At 43.3% G+C, this 16429-nt stretch overlaps 1 protein-coding gene across 4 annotated transcripts in view; it reads right to left on the bottom strand.

The window, feature by feature from the left end:
- Positions 1 to 16429, bottom strand: part of AFF3 (ALF transcription elongation factor 3) — a 624339-nt gene that overhangs the window by 297667 nt on the left and 310243 nt on the right. For all 4 annotated transcript variants that reach the window (XM_069583830.1, XM_069583832.1, XM_069583831.1 and 1 more), the window contains exon 6: positions 6862 to 6909. In XM_069583830.1, coding sequence (XP_069439931.1) covers positions 6862 to 6909 — 48 coding nt within the window. The remainder of the gene's footprint in view (positions 1 to 6861; positions 6910 to 16429) is intronic.

Genomic DNA, 16429 nt, shown 5'->3' with positions numbered 1-16429 from the left:
CAACCCACTCCAGTATTCTTGCCTGGGAAATCCCACGGATGGAGGAGCCTGGCGGGCTACAGTCCATGGGGTCTCAAAGAGTTGGACACGACTGAGCGCGCATGCGCGCGCACACACGCACACACACACACACACACACACACACACGCATTTTCATCTGGATTAAGGAGCTTGTGGACACTTGAGCATCAGGTTTCTCTTGGCACACCACTCAGGGCCTGGTCATGTTGAGGTGGCATGATGATGTATGCGGTATGTGATGGTAACCTCAACTCTCTCCTCTTTCACAGACCTCCCAGAAACACAACTGGAAATCTTCTTTAGGAGGCTCCTCAGTTGCTAGGAAACCAAGGAAGCTGAGTTCCCTCTATTTGCTGGACACCTGGCCACTCACAGTGTTAGGAAATTGGTAAGGGTCTCCAGAATTTAGACAAGTCCCAGGTACCCACTTCATACAGGAGAAAGGCAATTCTACGTACATATCCACCATGAATATTTCGCAGGAAATTGGAATTAAATTAGTGACTAAAGATGAAAGCCAAGAAGATAATCTGCTCAGATGGTGCCCTGAAACTGTCTGTAAATCTATCCTTTATATCTAAACCAGATCTCAACACGGGCCTCTTATTACACCCTACATTATGAGGGTGGCTCTCAATAACCACCATCTAGAGCTGTCTGGCGTCAAATCTGTGCATTCTAGTTTCAGCCCCACATGACCCCATTACCTTGTAAATGGATTTTATTTGCTGAACAAATGTTAATGCCATTCTACGTGAATGGATAATGCTATGAAAAGCACCTAAGTATTACAGCACTGGAGCCCTTAAGGATGAAATACAGTGTAACTTAGAAAACTGTCTGTTACAAACATATGTCAAGCCAGGAGGGCTCCCAGACCTTGGAGCTCATCTCCACAGAACTCCGTTATAATCTGCCCCTTGGTTAAATGAATTTTGCCATAATACATAGATTTACTAGGTCCCAAGAATGAAATTCTCTGAGCGAGGATAAAAAATAATTGTGCTTGAGAACATAATGTAATATTCAAATGACTTGAAAACAGTCACCTCAGCAAAAATAAGAGAGGGGAGAGGAAAACGAAATTTAAAGGTGAGATTGCTAATGTTGGCCATAAAACCTCCATGAGTTCAAGTGCACGCATGCGTGATCGGGCACTTTCGGATCACAAACGTGTGGGAGCGGGAAACCTCCCTTATATGGCAAAATGCCTGAGTGGTTTCATGAATGAGCCGGGAGGTGCGTCTTGCTTTAATAAGGCAGCACCGCAGGTGGGGGGCCATGCTGGTCCCAGACAGAGCTGGTCAGAAACCCCAGCTCTACTGCATGGCAGCTGTGTGCCCCTGCTCGCTGTTTAACTTCCCCTTGCCTCAGTTTCTTCCTCTGTAAAATGCGGATCAGAATAGTTTCCAACCACACAGCAGGCAGCTGTGATGGCCCAATGAGAACACATAGGCAAGAGCCTTAGAAGAGTGTCTCAGACACAGTGAGAGAAAGAAAGTGAAGCTGCTCAGTTGTGTCTGACTCTCTACGACCCCATGGACTGGAGCCTACCGGGCTCCTCTGTCCATGGTATTTTCCAGGCAAGAGTACTGGAGTGGGTTGCTATTTCCTTCTCCAATAAATGTCATCCTGTCCTTGTTGGTGGTCCGTATAGAATCTGGGCTTCCTAGGTGGTACTAGTGGTAAAGAATCCACCTGTCAACGCAAGAGATGCAAGAGATGCGTGTTCGATCCTGGGTTGGGAAGATCCCCGGGAGGAGAGCATGGCAACCCACTCCAGTGTTCTTGCCTGGAGAATCCCAGGGACAGAGGAGCCTGCTGGGCGACAGCCCATGGGCTCACAAAAGAGTAGGACATGATCGAGCAAGTGAACACACACTCACATAGAATTTAGTGCAAATGAAGAGCATGAATGGAAACCATGGCCTCTCCTCATGAGTGGTTTCTAAACTCAGGGCTCCCCCCCCACCACCAGTTTGCTCCAGTCTGGACTCTGCCCCCTCTCCTCCACAGAAACAGCACTCCAGGCACGTCCCCAGCAGTCCAGTGGTTGACTCCAAGCTTCCAATGCAGGGGCACAGGTTCAGTTCCTGGTCGGGGAACTAAGATCCAGCAGGCGGCATGGTGTGACCAAAAAGTAAATAAATAAAAATAAAGTTAAAAAAAAAAAAGAAGCAGTACTCCATAAGGTCACCCATGACCTTTCTTTCCAATCCTTTGGGTGGTCTTCTAGCCTCCTCTCTCTTCTCCTCTGGGTAATTCTGAGCCCAGTTGAATGGAAATTCTCTTGGCTTCGACTCTGTGACTTTTCAGTCAAGATTTTTCCTCAGGTTCTCTGCTGACTCTCTCTCACATGGATTTGCCAGTGGCTCTTCCCTCTCCTGGCCTTGAAATGGTGGGCTTTACGCTCTCATTGCTTCTCAGCCGGTAGTCCCTCTCGGGCAAATGGACCCATTTCTGCAGCTCTACAGCCGATGCGGTAATCCATCCAAAGTGTTGGCCTGCCTTTCAGACCTCTGCTCTGAGCTTACGCACATTCTCCACGCCTACCTGAGTATCACAAGGCACCTCAAACTCAGGATCTGAAAATGATCGTGCGATGGACTCCCTCCTCTTACCCAGCACTTAAATGGGGCAGGACCCTACGGTCCTTGCCCACACCCACCCCACCTACCCCCCATGTCCTCTGCTTGCCTTTCGCTGTGGAAAACTTTAGTCAGAGAATAAGCTTAATCAGAGAAATGAGAAGTGCAGAGACAGAACAAAGGAGACCAACTAATAATAATGTAGTCATTAAGCACAGTCAAGGACATTTAGCTCCTTTTCAAGGGCTATAGATAATATTCTAAGCCACAGCTTGTGAGCTGTCTTATAGATACTGAAACCCCAGGTATAAAAAGGTAACTACAGGATGATCAGACTGTACCCATGACGTTCCATTAGCTGACACAATTCTGAGAACTGGCCTCAGAGAAATGGGAACAAATCAATCGTAGAAGTGAAGATTGCTGCTGCTGCTAAGTCGCTTCAGTCGTGTCCGACTCTGTGCAACCCCATAGACGGCAGCCCACCAGGCTTCCCTGTCCCTGGGATTCTCCAGGCAAGAACACTGGAGTGGATTGCCACTTCCTTCTCCAATGCGTGAAAGTGAAAAGTGAAAGTGAAGTTGCTCAGTCGTGTCTGACTCTAGCAACCCCACAGACTGCAGCCCACTGGAGTCCTCCACCCATAGGATTTTTCAGGCAAAAGTACTGGAGTGGGGTGCCATTGCCTTCTCCAGAAGTGAAGATTAACTGTACCTAAAACAACCAAGATGACACTGGTCAGACCACCGAGGACCAATTTAAAGATGACTGTCAGAGCTGACTATGCTGTGTTTCTGCATGTACCCCCCCCAGCTTCTGTCCATAAAAGCTCTTGCCTTTGTACGGATGGCAGCCTTCCTCCGCCAGTTGCCAACATCTAAAATAAAGGAAGCTTTCCTCTTCACCAGCCTGGCCTGTTTATTGGCTTTCAGTAACCACCCTTTTGGTAACAGCATCAGCCTCTCCCTCCATCTTCACAGGTCTCTACCCAGCATCCCTCTCCCGGGACCTGCAACAGCCTCCCCCTCCTCCCGTCCCTCCTCCCCATGACAGCCCCAGTCTGCTCACATCCCTTCCAGCTCCGACCCTTCGCTGGCTCCCTGCTGCTTAGCGGTTCCTGAGTGTGGCTGAGAAGGTACCGAATGACTGGCCTCTCCTGCCGGGCTTCTCCCATCTGCCCTCCGGCTGCACGGGCCTCCTCTTTCCTTCCCAGGTCTCTGACAAGCCGAGCTCTTCACCCCTTCTGATGGGAAGCCCCACCATTTTCTTTAGGTTGCTTCCCTGTTCATCCTCCAGCTCTCAGTTCACAGGTTGCTTCCTCAGAGACACTATTCTTGGTCACAAATTAGGTAATAAATGCTAGAGAAAATGTTCAGGAAACCCGAGTATTTATCACAAATAGCAGGACAGGTTTATTTATGAGATTTAAAAAATAATGTAGTATCTATCTCTTCCAGCACATTGTTGGTCCAAAAGGGCCAGGGTCACATCTGTCTAAAAGCATGCTGCTGCTGCTACTGCTAAGTCGCTTCAGTCGTGTCCGACTCTGTGCTACCCCATAGACGGCAGCCCACCAGGGTCCCCCGTCCCTGGGATTCTCCAGGCAAGAGTACTGGAGTGGGTTGCTGTTGCCTTCTCCAAAAGGGCATGCTAACGCTTGTTCAATGACTATCTCAATTTAAATTATTTTAAGGCATTTTTCACGACCCTCCTCTTCCTTCACAACAAGAGAAGCCACTGCTTTTCAGAATGAGATGCCTGCAAATAATCACCTCTGGTGATCTTGATGACATCAGGTTTGCCTGAGTTGATCCCAAGGGGAGAGAACCTGGTAAGGAAAACTGGGCTCCACAAAGACGGTCCACAGTAACCCAGCATTAAAAAGGCCAACACGCCTCTTTTTTTAGTGGGAAGCATACAGCACGTGGAATCTGAGTTCCCTGACCAGGGATGGGACCCATACCCCCTGCTTTGGAAGCCTGGAGTCTTAACCACTGGACCACCAGGAAAGTCCCAGCTATGCGCCTTGTCCATGATTTATAGGGAAGGGAATCCGCTTGTGAGCCGTCACAGTGATGCTCACCATTCTCCTTTAGAGTATTCTTTCACTCACTCATTTATTCACTCATCCCACAAGATCATGAATTCTAAAGTCTAGACACTGGGGCCACCATGTGGGAAGGACACTGATATAAGATGGACACACAACCAACCCAGCAGGCTGTACCTGCGAAGGAGCCCTGTGCGTGTGTCTGCAGGGGAGGAGATGCTTAGAAGAGGCCAAAAGATCCCGGGGACTCCTGCTATGAGAGGCAGGCGGCAGCCAGGAAAACACGCCAGGCAAAACCAGGAATGCCCACTTGCTCCTTAGGAGCTCCCGAAGCACCAAGGGCCGCTACCGACACCTGAGGCTGCCAGGTGAGGGGCAGGAAAACGCTCCCAGGACGGCGCCAGCACCGCCAGCACCTCCCAGGCTGCACGCTCTCCTCGCTGGCGGTTCCTCGCAGCCTTGCAGTGAAGGCAGCATCCCCTACCCTTGACCCTGCATGTGTGCATAAATCAATTATCTCCTGGGTCCAGGCTGTCCCTCTTGTTCCACACCTGATCTGAGGTGGGCGGGGGAGGCACCCGTGGCATGATGGGTTAGGGGTCAGTATTGTAGGGAGGCAGGAGTGAGGCGAAGCTGGGAACGTCAAACCAGCTCTCTTAAGAAAAAAACAAATGATGGTTTAAACACTTGACTGCAGCATCCAGTTTTAAGTGATTTTCGCATTAGCTAACACATATCCTTCTGGTACGAGAACTACTCAAGCTCTTTATGAACGCCAAGCCTTGCCTGGAGTGCAGAACGGAAAGGTCAAATGACAGAGCTCTTCCATATCCTCAGAAAAGACAAGGAAAGATCAGAAGGGGCAGGATTTTTAACACAGTGAAACCAAAAAGAGGACCGGTATGTTGTGGTCTTCTCATTTTTCAGACAGACGCCAAAACCAATTCAAGGAGGATGGCTTAAACACTGAATATTGGGACCCAAAACGTGAAAGTATGTTGAAAGAGAAAAATAGGACAAGTACATTAGCATTTTACACTATTTGCATTTAGCCTGAAACAAGGCCCAGGAAGGAGAATTTAGATATAAAGTACAATATGTATTTTATTCAGCATATTCTTAAATGCCAGGAATGAAGCTGCCACACATTTCTGACAACTGTTTTCTCTATAAACCTCTGCCACAAAACCAAAAATCATTACAAATTCAACAAACCAAACTTCAATTAATTATTTTCATCAATTCCACAGTGAAGAGATTTGTGAAATAATGCTTTCCAGGAAGAATAAAAATATTCTACCTCTGAAAATGATTTGACAGTCAGTGTAAAATTTTAAACCAAATTATTGTATTATTGTCGCTCACAAGCAATTCAACAAAAAGTATGTAAGGTGTCCAAACATTAAAAATATATTAAAATAAAGTTATTTTTTCTTTATAGGGAATTGCCACACCATCTGGTCTGATTTATCCTGGTGTTTTGCCCAGTGTAATATCAGCTTTCTGAGAGCCATAAATTATTAGGTTATTCCAATGAAAAATATGAGTGAAGAAAAAATATAGGTTGAAGAGGACATCCTGATTATAAGTCTGAATACTCAGGAGAACACTAACATGGCAGAAGAGCCCAGCCTAAGTGAATCTGTGCGTGAAACTAGGTCACAGGTGTGCATGTGAGATGACGATGATGAAAAGGACAGGCTTACAGAGAGGACCAGGCAAAATAATAACGTGCGTAACAATACAGAAATAAATCTTCAGCACTGAGCATTACCTCTTTGTCAGAGTGCTTCTGATTCTAATTAAGTTTGGGAAAAAATAACCAGGCAACCCCTGCCTGACTGGGAAGCATGGACTATTAAAAGATGCTTTTAACTAGCAGGGAGATGAATGGGGGCACCCGAACACGAACACGGCCATATTTTTCATCTCAACTCTTGCTCTATCTTCCAGCTGATCCCCTTCACACAGCGTCACCTCAGCCTGTGCAAAGGGGCCAGATGGAGGTGTAGCTCCTAGGTTTCTAAAGGAAGCATGGTTTTGTACAGTCTTATTTAGGAAACTTGGGTGATCACCCTCTGAAAGGGTAAAGATTGAACAATACAAGAACAACGGGCTCACTCTGACACTCGAGCCGCACACCTCCTTCTGTTTAAAGCCTACATCAACCAACTGGTAAACTTTTTAAAAGAATATCCTTACCCGAATGATTTCTTCAACACAGCTGTTGGTTTCTCCAGATCGACTCTCCTGCAAGCAAAGGGTAAAAAACATTAAGCCTGATAGAACAGTCTTATCGTTACAATGAAAAGATGGCACATAAGCCTCCAAACTGAATAGAGTTCGGACAGGGTGCCATGCCTCACAGGGGACTTATAAGCTCTTTTCCTTAATGGGACAGCACCCATCATGGCTGAGACCATCCCCTTCCCCAACTGCTGCACCACAGACAGGGTGGCCAGAGCTCCGCACACGCCCCAGAGTTGCAGCATTGGACCCTCCAGCCATGTCAACTCTCAGCAGGGCAGGCTCCTTAGGAGCAGAGCACACAACTGGCAGGTGTGAGCTCCATGCACCTGGGGCTCCATCAAAGTGTGGAAGGAAAGGTGGCCTCTACTGCAAAGGTGCTTCTAGTCCACCCACTGGACACACGCACGGGCCCTGCCAAATACCAAGCACAATGCTGGTAGTTGTATCACCCCCGGAGCCTAGATTTACAGGGTAATGGGCTGAAACCTGAAAGACCAAAAGAAGACACATCCTCCGAGGGCAGGCTGGGTCACGTCACCCACACTGCCCTGTGCTGAAGGAGTGGCACAGGCTCCAAGGAATGGGGATGTCAGGCCACAGCCAACTCTGGGGACCACTGTAAGTTTCAGAGATGCTGTGTGGTTACTGCTGGTGACATCCTCCCAGGGCATAGGAGGTGGTTTTGTGGGACGTGAAAGCAGCGTTATGCTGTGTGGTTACTGCTGGTAACATCCTCCCAGGGCATAGGAGGTGGTTTTGTGGGATGTGAAAGCAGCGTCTGCGGTAGAAGTGCCAGCCGTGATCTCAGCGAGACACTTCTCCAGCCTTTGATTCAATGACATTGACCAGCACTCGGTGTGACCTCTCAGAATGAAGCTTTCTTCACGATGTCTTTCCCAAGCCCACCCTGTTCTCTCTTTCCTCCTCATGGTCCTCTCTCCCCGATGAGTGCTGACTTGCATATTGCTGGTTTTCCTCGTTTGTGCCAAGTCATCCTTCAGAGGGCAGGTCAACCATGACTTCCTCAGAGTAGCATCCCTGGCCCTGGAATATTCAGCCACACAGCGTTTACTTCTCCAGGGCACTCATCAGGATGGTAGTTCACACAGCATTTACTTCTTCAGTGTGCTCACCATGATGGTAATTCATGGACGGGCTCCAGAAAGACCTCTCCTCCCTCCAGGACACACAGCCCACCCACCTGGGGGCTCTGTGTCCTTCAGCACGTGCCTCACACAGCCTTAAGCACGTGCAGTGAACGGGTGTCTGTCAGGGAGGCACGAATGATTCTACTTCCTGCCATTCCCAGGAAGGGGAACGCTTAGCACAACCCACTCGAGGACTTTCCAATATTACAAAGGCTCTACCAAAAAGTGCACCTGCAAATCCCAGACCTCCCTGTGTGCCCCCCACTTTCTTTTCCTGGTGGTGGAGTACTTTATCAGAAATATTCCACACTTCACACTAGGCAAGGAGCATGGGCGAATGAAAGTATGTGAGGCTTGAAAAGGTCCTATACATGATTGAGATTTTTCCTACCCAGATAGAGAAGATTTGTCCAAGGCTCCCAACTGAGGCGCAGGAGGTTTACATGACTTGCCCTCAGGCCACAGAACAGCAGGGCCTGGACCAGGAAACAGGACTCCTAACCCTCAGTTGTATACATTTTCTCTTCCAGAAGCTTTCCCCAATCCCAAAGGCTGTGCTGGAAATATATCCATTCCCAAACCTGAGCTCACTTGTTTGTCAAAGATATTTCATCAGCATGGTTTCTAGGAGTTTTCTATAGCTTGCACAATTTTTTTTTAATTGTGGTAAAGTAAAATACACATAAAATAAATGACTTTAACCATTTAAAGTATATATGGCCTTTAACCATTTTAAGTATATAAGGCCTTTACTGGCCTTAAATGCATTCATACTGTCATGCCTAATTCTAGAACATTTCTGTCACCCTGAATGGAGGCCCCATGCCCCTTAAGCAGGAACTCTTCATTCCCCCCTCTCCCCAGCCCCTGGTAACCACTAATCTTTTTACTTTCTCTCACTATGGATTTTTCTATTCTAGATATTTCATATAAATGAATTCTACATTATGTGACCTTTTGTGTCTGGCTGGTGTGTTTCACTTAGAATAATGTTTTCAAGGTTCACGTTGTAGCTTATGACAGTACTTCATTCCTTTTTGTGGCTAAATAATATTCCATTATATTTGAATATTATCACATTTAATTTATCCATTCATCAGCTGATGGACATTTTGGTTTTTCCACTTTGACTATTGTGATAGCACTTCTATAAACATCTACGTACAAGTTTTTGGTTGAATGCCTGTTTTCACTTCTTTGGGGTTACAGACATAGGGAGTCGAATTGGTGGGTCATATAGCCATTCTATCCTTAGCTTTCTGAGGAGCTGCCACAGTGTTTTCCATAACGGCTATAACATTTTGCATTCCTACCAGCAGCGTATGGAGGTCCTAATTTTTCCACATCTTCACCAAACACTTGTCACTTTCTGGTTTTGTGTTTTGGATAATAGCCATTCTACTGGGTTGAAATGGTCACTTATTGATGTTTTAATATGTATTTTCCTAAGGATTAAAGATGTTGAGCGTGTTTTCATGTGGACATTGGCCATTTGTGTATCTTTGGAGAAATGGCTTTTTCCCAGTTTTCCCTTGGGTTGATTTTTTTATTGTTTGGTTGTAGAGTTCTTGATATATTTTGGATTAAGACCCTTATCAGGTATAAGATTTGCATATATTTTCACCCATTCTGTGGGTTGTATTTCTTCATAATATTCATGGATGCACAAAATTTTTAATTTTGATGAAGTCCAGTTTACCTATTTTTTTCTTTCTTTATTGCTTCTCTGTTGAGGTTATTTCTAAGAAACTATAGCCAAGTCCAAGGTTATGAAGATTTACCCATGTGTTCTTCCAAGAGTTTGACAATTTTAGTTTTTATATTTAGGACTTTAATCCAAGAGTTCGAGAACTTTTAGGTGACATTTATTTCCTTACAAATTATTTGCTACGTTTTAGTTAAAATAGGAACACTATTTTAGTTCAGATAGGAACACTATCTTTGCATAAATGGTTCCTTTCTAATCTCATCATTAGAAGATCAATAACAAAACGTGTAAATCACGACTATTGTTGGTAATAGTGCATTACCATAATCTACATGTCTGTCCCTGTGAAAAGCAGTGTTGAGTATCAAGGTGAGATTAGAAGACCCAATGCTTTCACTAACATCTCTTTCCTCTTTCCTATATTCATCCCTTCTTCTGTTTCCCCAAAAGTTCTATTTTGGCAAATACATTGACTACACCCCACAACTTCCATTTCCAGTGCCTTATCCCAGGGCTGCTCAGGAAATGTCACCATCCTGATACTTCAGTTAAATTAGATCAGAGAGTTCTTTTTGAAACGGGCTCAAACCCTGTGTTCTTTCCAGGGCAGCCAGAGGCAACCATTACAAAGGCCTCAGTGGTCCTTTGAACAATGATCTCTTTTGGAGTTCAGGTGAGAATGAATGGATGAGTTGGAAAACGTATCTTTGGACCCATCAACCATTCCTCTTATCCCACTTCCAAATTCCAACCCTAAATTCTCAATGTATTTGTTATTTTCCACCTTAAAAACAAACAGCCAAGGAAAACGTGACTTTACACTCTCCTGGTGGACTCACCCAGGCACACAACTTATTACAAAACTCTTTATATGTTTGGTTCCTTACAGTTAAGCTTACTGTGAATACCACACTTCAATTTCATTTGAAGTGATTTATGTCAATAAGAAGGCAATGGCACCCCACTCCAGTACTCTTGCCTAGAAAATCCCATGGACAGAGGAGCCTGGTGGGCTGCAGTCCATGGGGTCACTAAGAGTCAGACATGACTGAACAATTCACTTTCACTTTTCACTTTCATGCATTGGAGAAGGACATGGCAACCCACTCCAGTGTTCTTGCCTGGAGAATCCCAGGGATGGGGGAGCCTGGTGGGCTGCCATCTATGGGGTTGCACAGAGTCGGACACGACTGAAGTGACTTAGCAGCAGGTTCCTCTTAGTATCTCACCTCATGATCCTATAAATTTCTACTACCCTTCTCTGAAAATAGAACACTCAGAGAGGGAAACAGTGTAGAAGCCTTGTTAAACACTTCTCTTGTCAATGTAGATGAAGGACGTAGGATTATTACATTCAGTCATCTCAATGGGAACTCCAGCTGTGAGCTCTTAGGGTCTGGCCAGACATCAGGTCCTTCCGTTCTGGGAGGGCCCCTCACCCAGCTGAGAAGGTGCCAGGAATGAGGCCAGGACAAAGGCCTTCCAACAACAGTCTCAGGGAGTCCTACCTTTAAATTACAGGAATGGAGGGGCTTTGGCAAGGAACACTTTGGGCTTTCTCCAGAACATCTCTGACAACGGGGGTTCCCAAAGGAAGGCACCACATCGAGTTTGAATTTCTCAGATCCTATGTGGATTGGAGTGGATCCATGAGGCACAATAATGTAGACAGTTTGAAATGGAAGGAACCTTAGTGCTCATTTTACCCAACTGGATGACTTCACAGACGAAGAAACTGTGACCCACAGAAGCAGAGAGTCTTGTCCAAAATCATTTTTGGCAGCAAGGGACAGTCAAGGTAGAACCTACACACATCTGTTTAACACAGTTTAGTGAATTTTACTACCTCATGCAATCTCTCCAACTCAACTGGCTCAACTTGAGGTCACTGTCATGCTTACTGTATAGAAATGAAAGAATCTGGACAGTATTCAGGTAAATTTCCTCCTTTGTTCCCACACTGCAAATTATCCAGTACTTAGTCACTATGGATCTTACTCATTAACCTCAAATATCACATGGATAAACCAAAAGTGGAAGAGACAGGAGAGGAAGTGGAGAAAAAGAGTTAATACAACCATTTATTTCTTCTGTGACATTAACACATCAGAGATTAGGATTTGTGCCCTCCGAAACTAGAGGACAGAATTCTACTTCGCCTTTTCCAAATCTACAAAGGTTGGGGTGGGTATGTAGGGTTGGAATGGGGTAGGCATGGGGGTTAGGGAGACTGGGGGGCCTTTTACCTGCTTTCTTTCTCAAAGTCTTTCTCAAATATGGTTTCAGCTGCAGTTATACACTTTGATTATATCTGCATTTTTAAAACTTTCAGTGTTTATGAACAAGATTAAAACATGCATGTAATTACATCTCCAAATTTTTGTTTATATTTTTCACAATAAAGTGATTGCTTTCCTTGGAAAGGTACCCACTGAGAAGGAGGGCTGCACAATGAAAATTTGAATTACTCGGTATTTTGTGAGGGTTTGGGAGCTGTTGCTTCACACTGGGTCGCTGAGCTGTTGCTCCCTATTTACTCTGACTCTGATGAACCCACGCCATTTTCCTATCATTACAGTTTGAAATCTGTCATAACAGCCTCACCTCATCGAACCTGCAACTAAACTTCAATTAAAAGCGAGCAACCCCAGCTGATTCTTCTTCTTGACAGTGTTGTCGATCACGTTCCTTTTTCACAGAACTGCTTTCCTCAAATCTTTACCGCTTGAAAATACACACCACACACTGTCAGCACAATGTGAGAACGGAGCTGTGGGTAAGGAGAGCTTCAGCAATATCCAGGAGCATCCTATTTCTGAGAGCCTAAGCCCCTAATTACCATGCCAGGCACACAGCCCTGGAAGAAGCAAGCCGTGCTTAAGGAGAAAAGGCTCGAGCCAATCAGTGGGAAATGGCATTTCACTACGGAGGAGATGAAGCTGTAGGCATCCTATTTTCAAAAATAGTTTAACTCTTCATCAGACACATCAAAGGAGGAACTTTCATTCTAAAATAACACTGTTTTAAAGTCACAGTACCTCTGTCTGCAAGCACTCGAAAGGTCCTCAAACATCCAGGAACTGTTTGTCACATGCAGAGTCTTAAAAACTTCTACAAAAGTATTCTTAAATGTCTTACTATTTTTTTCAGAGCAGCATTTTGCATATATTTTATTTTGTTAATGTTTTTTTAATTGTGGTAAAAGTCACATAATATAAAACCTACTATTTTAACCATGTTTAACTGTATACATTTCAGTGGCACTGAGTACATTCAGTTACGCAACTCTCACCACCATACACCTCCTGAATTTTTCACCTTCCTGAACTGTAACTCTGTCTCCATTAAACACCAACTCCCCTTGGCATCTAACAATGTACCTTCTGACTATGAATTTGACTATTGTAGATAGCTTGTAGAAGACTAATCAAACTTGATTCAGAGGGAAACTGAGATACAAAGAGAGGAGGTGCCCCGTCAATGCCACCAAAGCAGTGACCGAGGACCTGAGCTCGGATTCAGGGGTGTTCAGGTTCACACAACCATGTGAAGCCCCATCCTCTGGCTGTATCAGTCTCATCCGAGGGCAGAGGCACCTGAGGCCAGGAGTCAGCCAGCCAGTGCTCTCCTCAGCAGGGTTTACATCACACCCAGCGCCTCCCCTTTCAGGCTACCCTCTGCTCCCAGTCATCCCCGGGGGCAGGCTGGCCTCATCCCTCCTGCGTGTCCCTCCTGGTTTCCCGGATGTGTTCAGCAGACGTGTTCACCTCTTTTTCTGCTGCTCACATCCCCCTCTTCCTCTCAGAACCACTGTCACCACCATCACTGAGACATTGACACATCGAGGGGAAGAAAAACACAGAACAATAAAAAGAGGAGGCTGTATCTCAAGAATGCAAACAAGATGGCAGCAGATGGTAGCAGTATTATTTTCAACTAAAGGACAATTCATAAGAAAAACACTGAATTGGAGAGAATGAGGGGAAAATAGAGCATCAAAAGAACGTGTGTCAAGAAAAAGAAGAAAGAGCATCAAATTCAGGCATGCCAAGAAAAAGAAAATAGAGTTCTCATGGTTGGATGTCTCTAATCCACTTCTGTTTTTCCTAATAGACAAAGGATACCAAAAAGAAGACCCCAACTATATAAGGGGGATAGAGAATTTGAGAATAAAATTAAATAAGCCTAAACTGAGAGATATAATGAACCTAGACAGTTATGAGGAAACCCAATGCTTCAAGTGTACGTGAGATGGCTAGTGAGGTGGTCACATGGTTAGCTACAAAAGAGCATCAGAAAATTCCAAAAAGCAGTTGTTTTATAGTCCAGACTCTATAGTCACAAGTTATCAAAATAATTAAGCTATGAATTAAAACATTAGACATAAAAATCTCCTAGAATTCTTGGAATAAAACAAACACCACATAACTATAAACAAATCTTCACATTTACAGGAAAATAAAATTATAATATGGCAAAGCAAAATAATGGGATATTATTAGAGCTAAATTCATACACTAAAAGCTTTCATTCTTTTTTTAAAATAAAATGTATATACTAAGCAATCAATTAAAATTTTAAAATCAAGGAGACATACAAAAGGAAAATAACAAATAGAGAAAACCAATGAAATATTTATAAAACAAAAGTAATAATTTATAAAGCAAAAATATAATTTCTTAAAACAAAAACACATTACTCAAAACAATAATAGAAAGTCACTTAAAAATCTGTTCAATAAAAAAAGTCCAAATAAACATAATGTTATAAGAAGGAGATAAAATATATGGAAGGGCTTGTAATCATAAGAAAGCATTGATGTTAACATTAATATAGAAAATAATACTCATAAAGTTTGATGAAGTTGGTAACTTTCTGGGGAAAAAAGCTGATATAAGAAATAAACAAAAAAGAGATTAGGCCTATAAATTTGAGAATGCAGATTAAATTAAAAATTATCTTCAAATAAGGCTTTAAGCCAAATAGTTTTAAAGTGAAGGGCTTTAAACTTTCAAGGAAGAACTAATTTCCACATGTTTATTCTTCCAAAGTAGAAGGTAATGGAAAGCTATGTGATTTATTTTATTAAATTAGTATAAAAACCTCACATAAGAAAATAAATCAAACCTCCTCAGAAAATCTGTGTAAAATCCTTAAGGGATTATTTGTAAATATGATTCATAAAATATTTTAAGAATTAGTGGAAACTTAGTGGGCTCTGCCCCGGTAATGCAAAAATAGTACAATCCTGGGGCCCCTTGAAAGTAAAGTATCACTAGGGAAAACACGTAAAACTGTGGTCATCTCAGGTTTTTTTTTTGACCACAGAGGATTTTTTGATCATATATCTAGAAAACTCCAAAAGAGTCCACTGTTACTGTTATTTTAAAGGGAGGTTTAAACGTGGTTGGCTATTAACAGTCAAAGCTCAATAGCTCTTCTGTGCGGCAGCAATAAACACTTAAAAAATATGAAAAAATCCCACCCACACTATCAAGAAAAATAAATGAGGGATAACCTTAACAAGACATGTTGAAGATCTGTAAGAAAAATCTTCAGAATTCTACTGAAAGATGAAAGGCCTCAAAGAGACCGCTCTTAGCTTCTCTAACTCTATCATATAATACAAAGCTACATAAATGTATTAATTAGGACAAACCACAAAGTGTATTATCTAAAGAAAAAAAAAGCAGGTGAATGTCATGTAACAGAAAACCAACCATTTTTAAAGTGTGCAATTTAGTGGCCTTTTATATATTCACAGTGTGTGCGTCACAATCATCCCCATTTAGTTTCAAACGTTTCCATCATCCCAAAGTGAAACACTGTACCCATGAAGCAGTTTCTTCTCACTCCCCTTCATGCTAACTTTTTACTATGATTTTAGTATAGTAATAAATACTATACTGAATTGAAAAGCACAAAACGAGGAAAATGTTGATGAGTGTCGTTTACTTGTATCAGTAGATTTTACGGTGGATATGTCATCTCTCATTTATGTGTTTATGACCAGTTTCTGGCAGAGTTCTTGGCACAACAGAGTAAGCACGTGAAGATGTTTGTTGAATGAATATTAAATGGCCAATGTACAAAAAAAATGAAAAGACTATTAAAAAATTAAAGTCTTACACTTTAGTATGATTGGTCATCTATATTGCAATGTCTTCACTTTAATGAAAAAAAAAAAGCCAGAATTACCTTAAAGACAAACTCTTAAAATATCAACATTTATATACTTTATTAAAATTAAGCATATACCCATTGATAGAGAAATCATTAACGAGTCATTTGGCTTCCCTAATCTCCACATTTGTATCTGTACATCAGGGACCAAGTATTAGCAATGTTGTTAAAGAGTTAATAATTGATTTTTGCAGTCAGATTCCTAGCTATAGGACAAGACCTTCCAATCATGTTGCTATTTTTATAATGAGAATTAGTGATCTCAATGAGAGCTTGTAGTTAAAAATGCATTTGGTTTTCAGGAAGTTAAGTGGTCTGTTGGTGCACTGACCTTGTCAAATGTCTACCGACGGCACAATGAGATTAAAACCAGAGACGGTGGTTTTACATCCTGATCACTAATTGATATTGAGTGCTTTTCCAGGGGGTCATGTCTCAGTACAGAGCCCCATGCTGTACACCGGGGCCACCCTCCACACTG

Source organism: Ovis canadensis, chromosome 3 (genome assembly GCF_042477335.2).
Source record: "Ovis canadensis isolate MfBH-ARS-UI-01 breed Bighorn chromosome 3, ARS-UI_OviCan_v2, whole genome shotgun sequence".
NCBI classification, from domain to species: Eukaryota; Metazoa; Chordata; class Mammalia; order Artiodactyla; family Bovidae; genus Ovis; species Ovis canadensis.
This window is presented reverse-complemented; position numbering and strand designations above follow the sequence as displayed.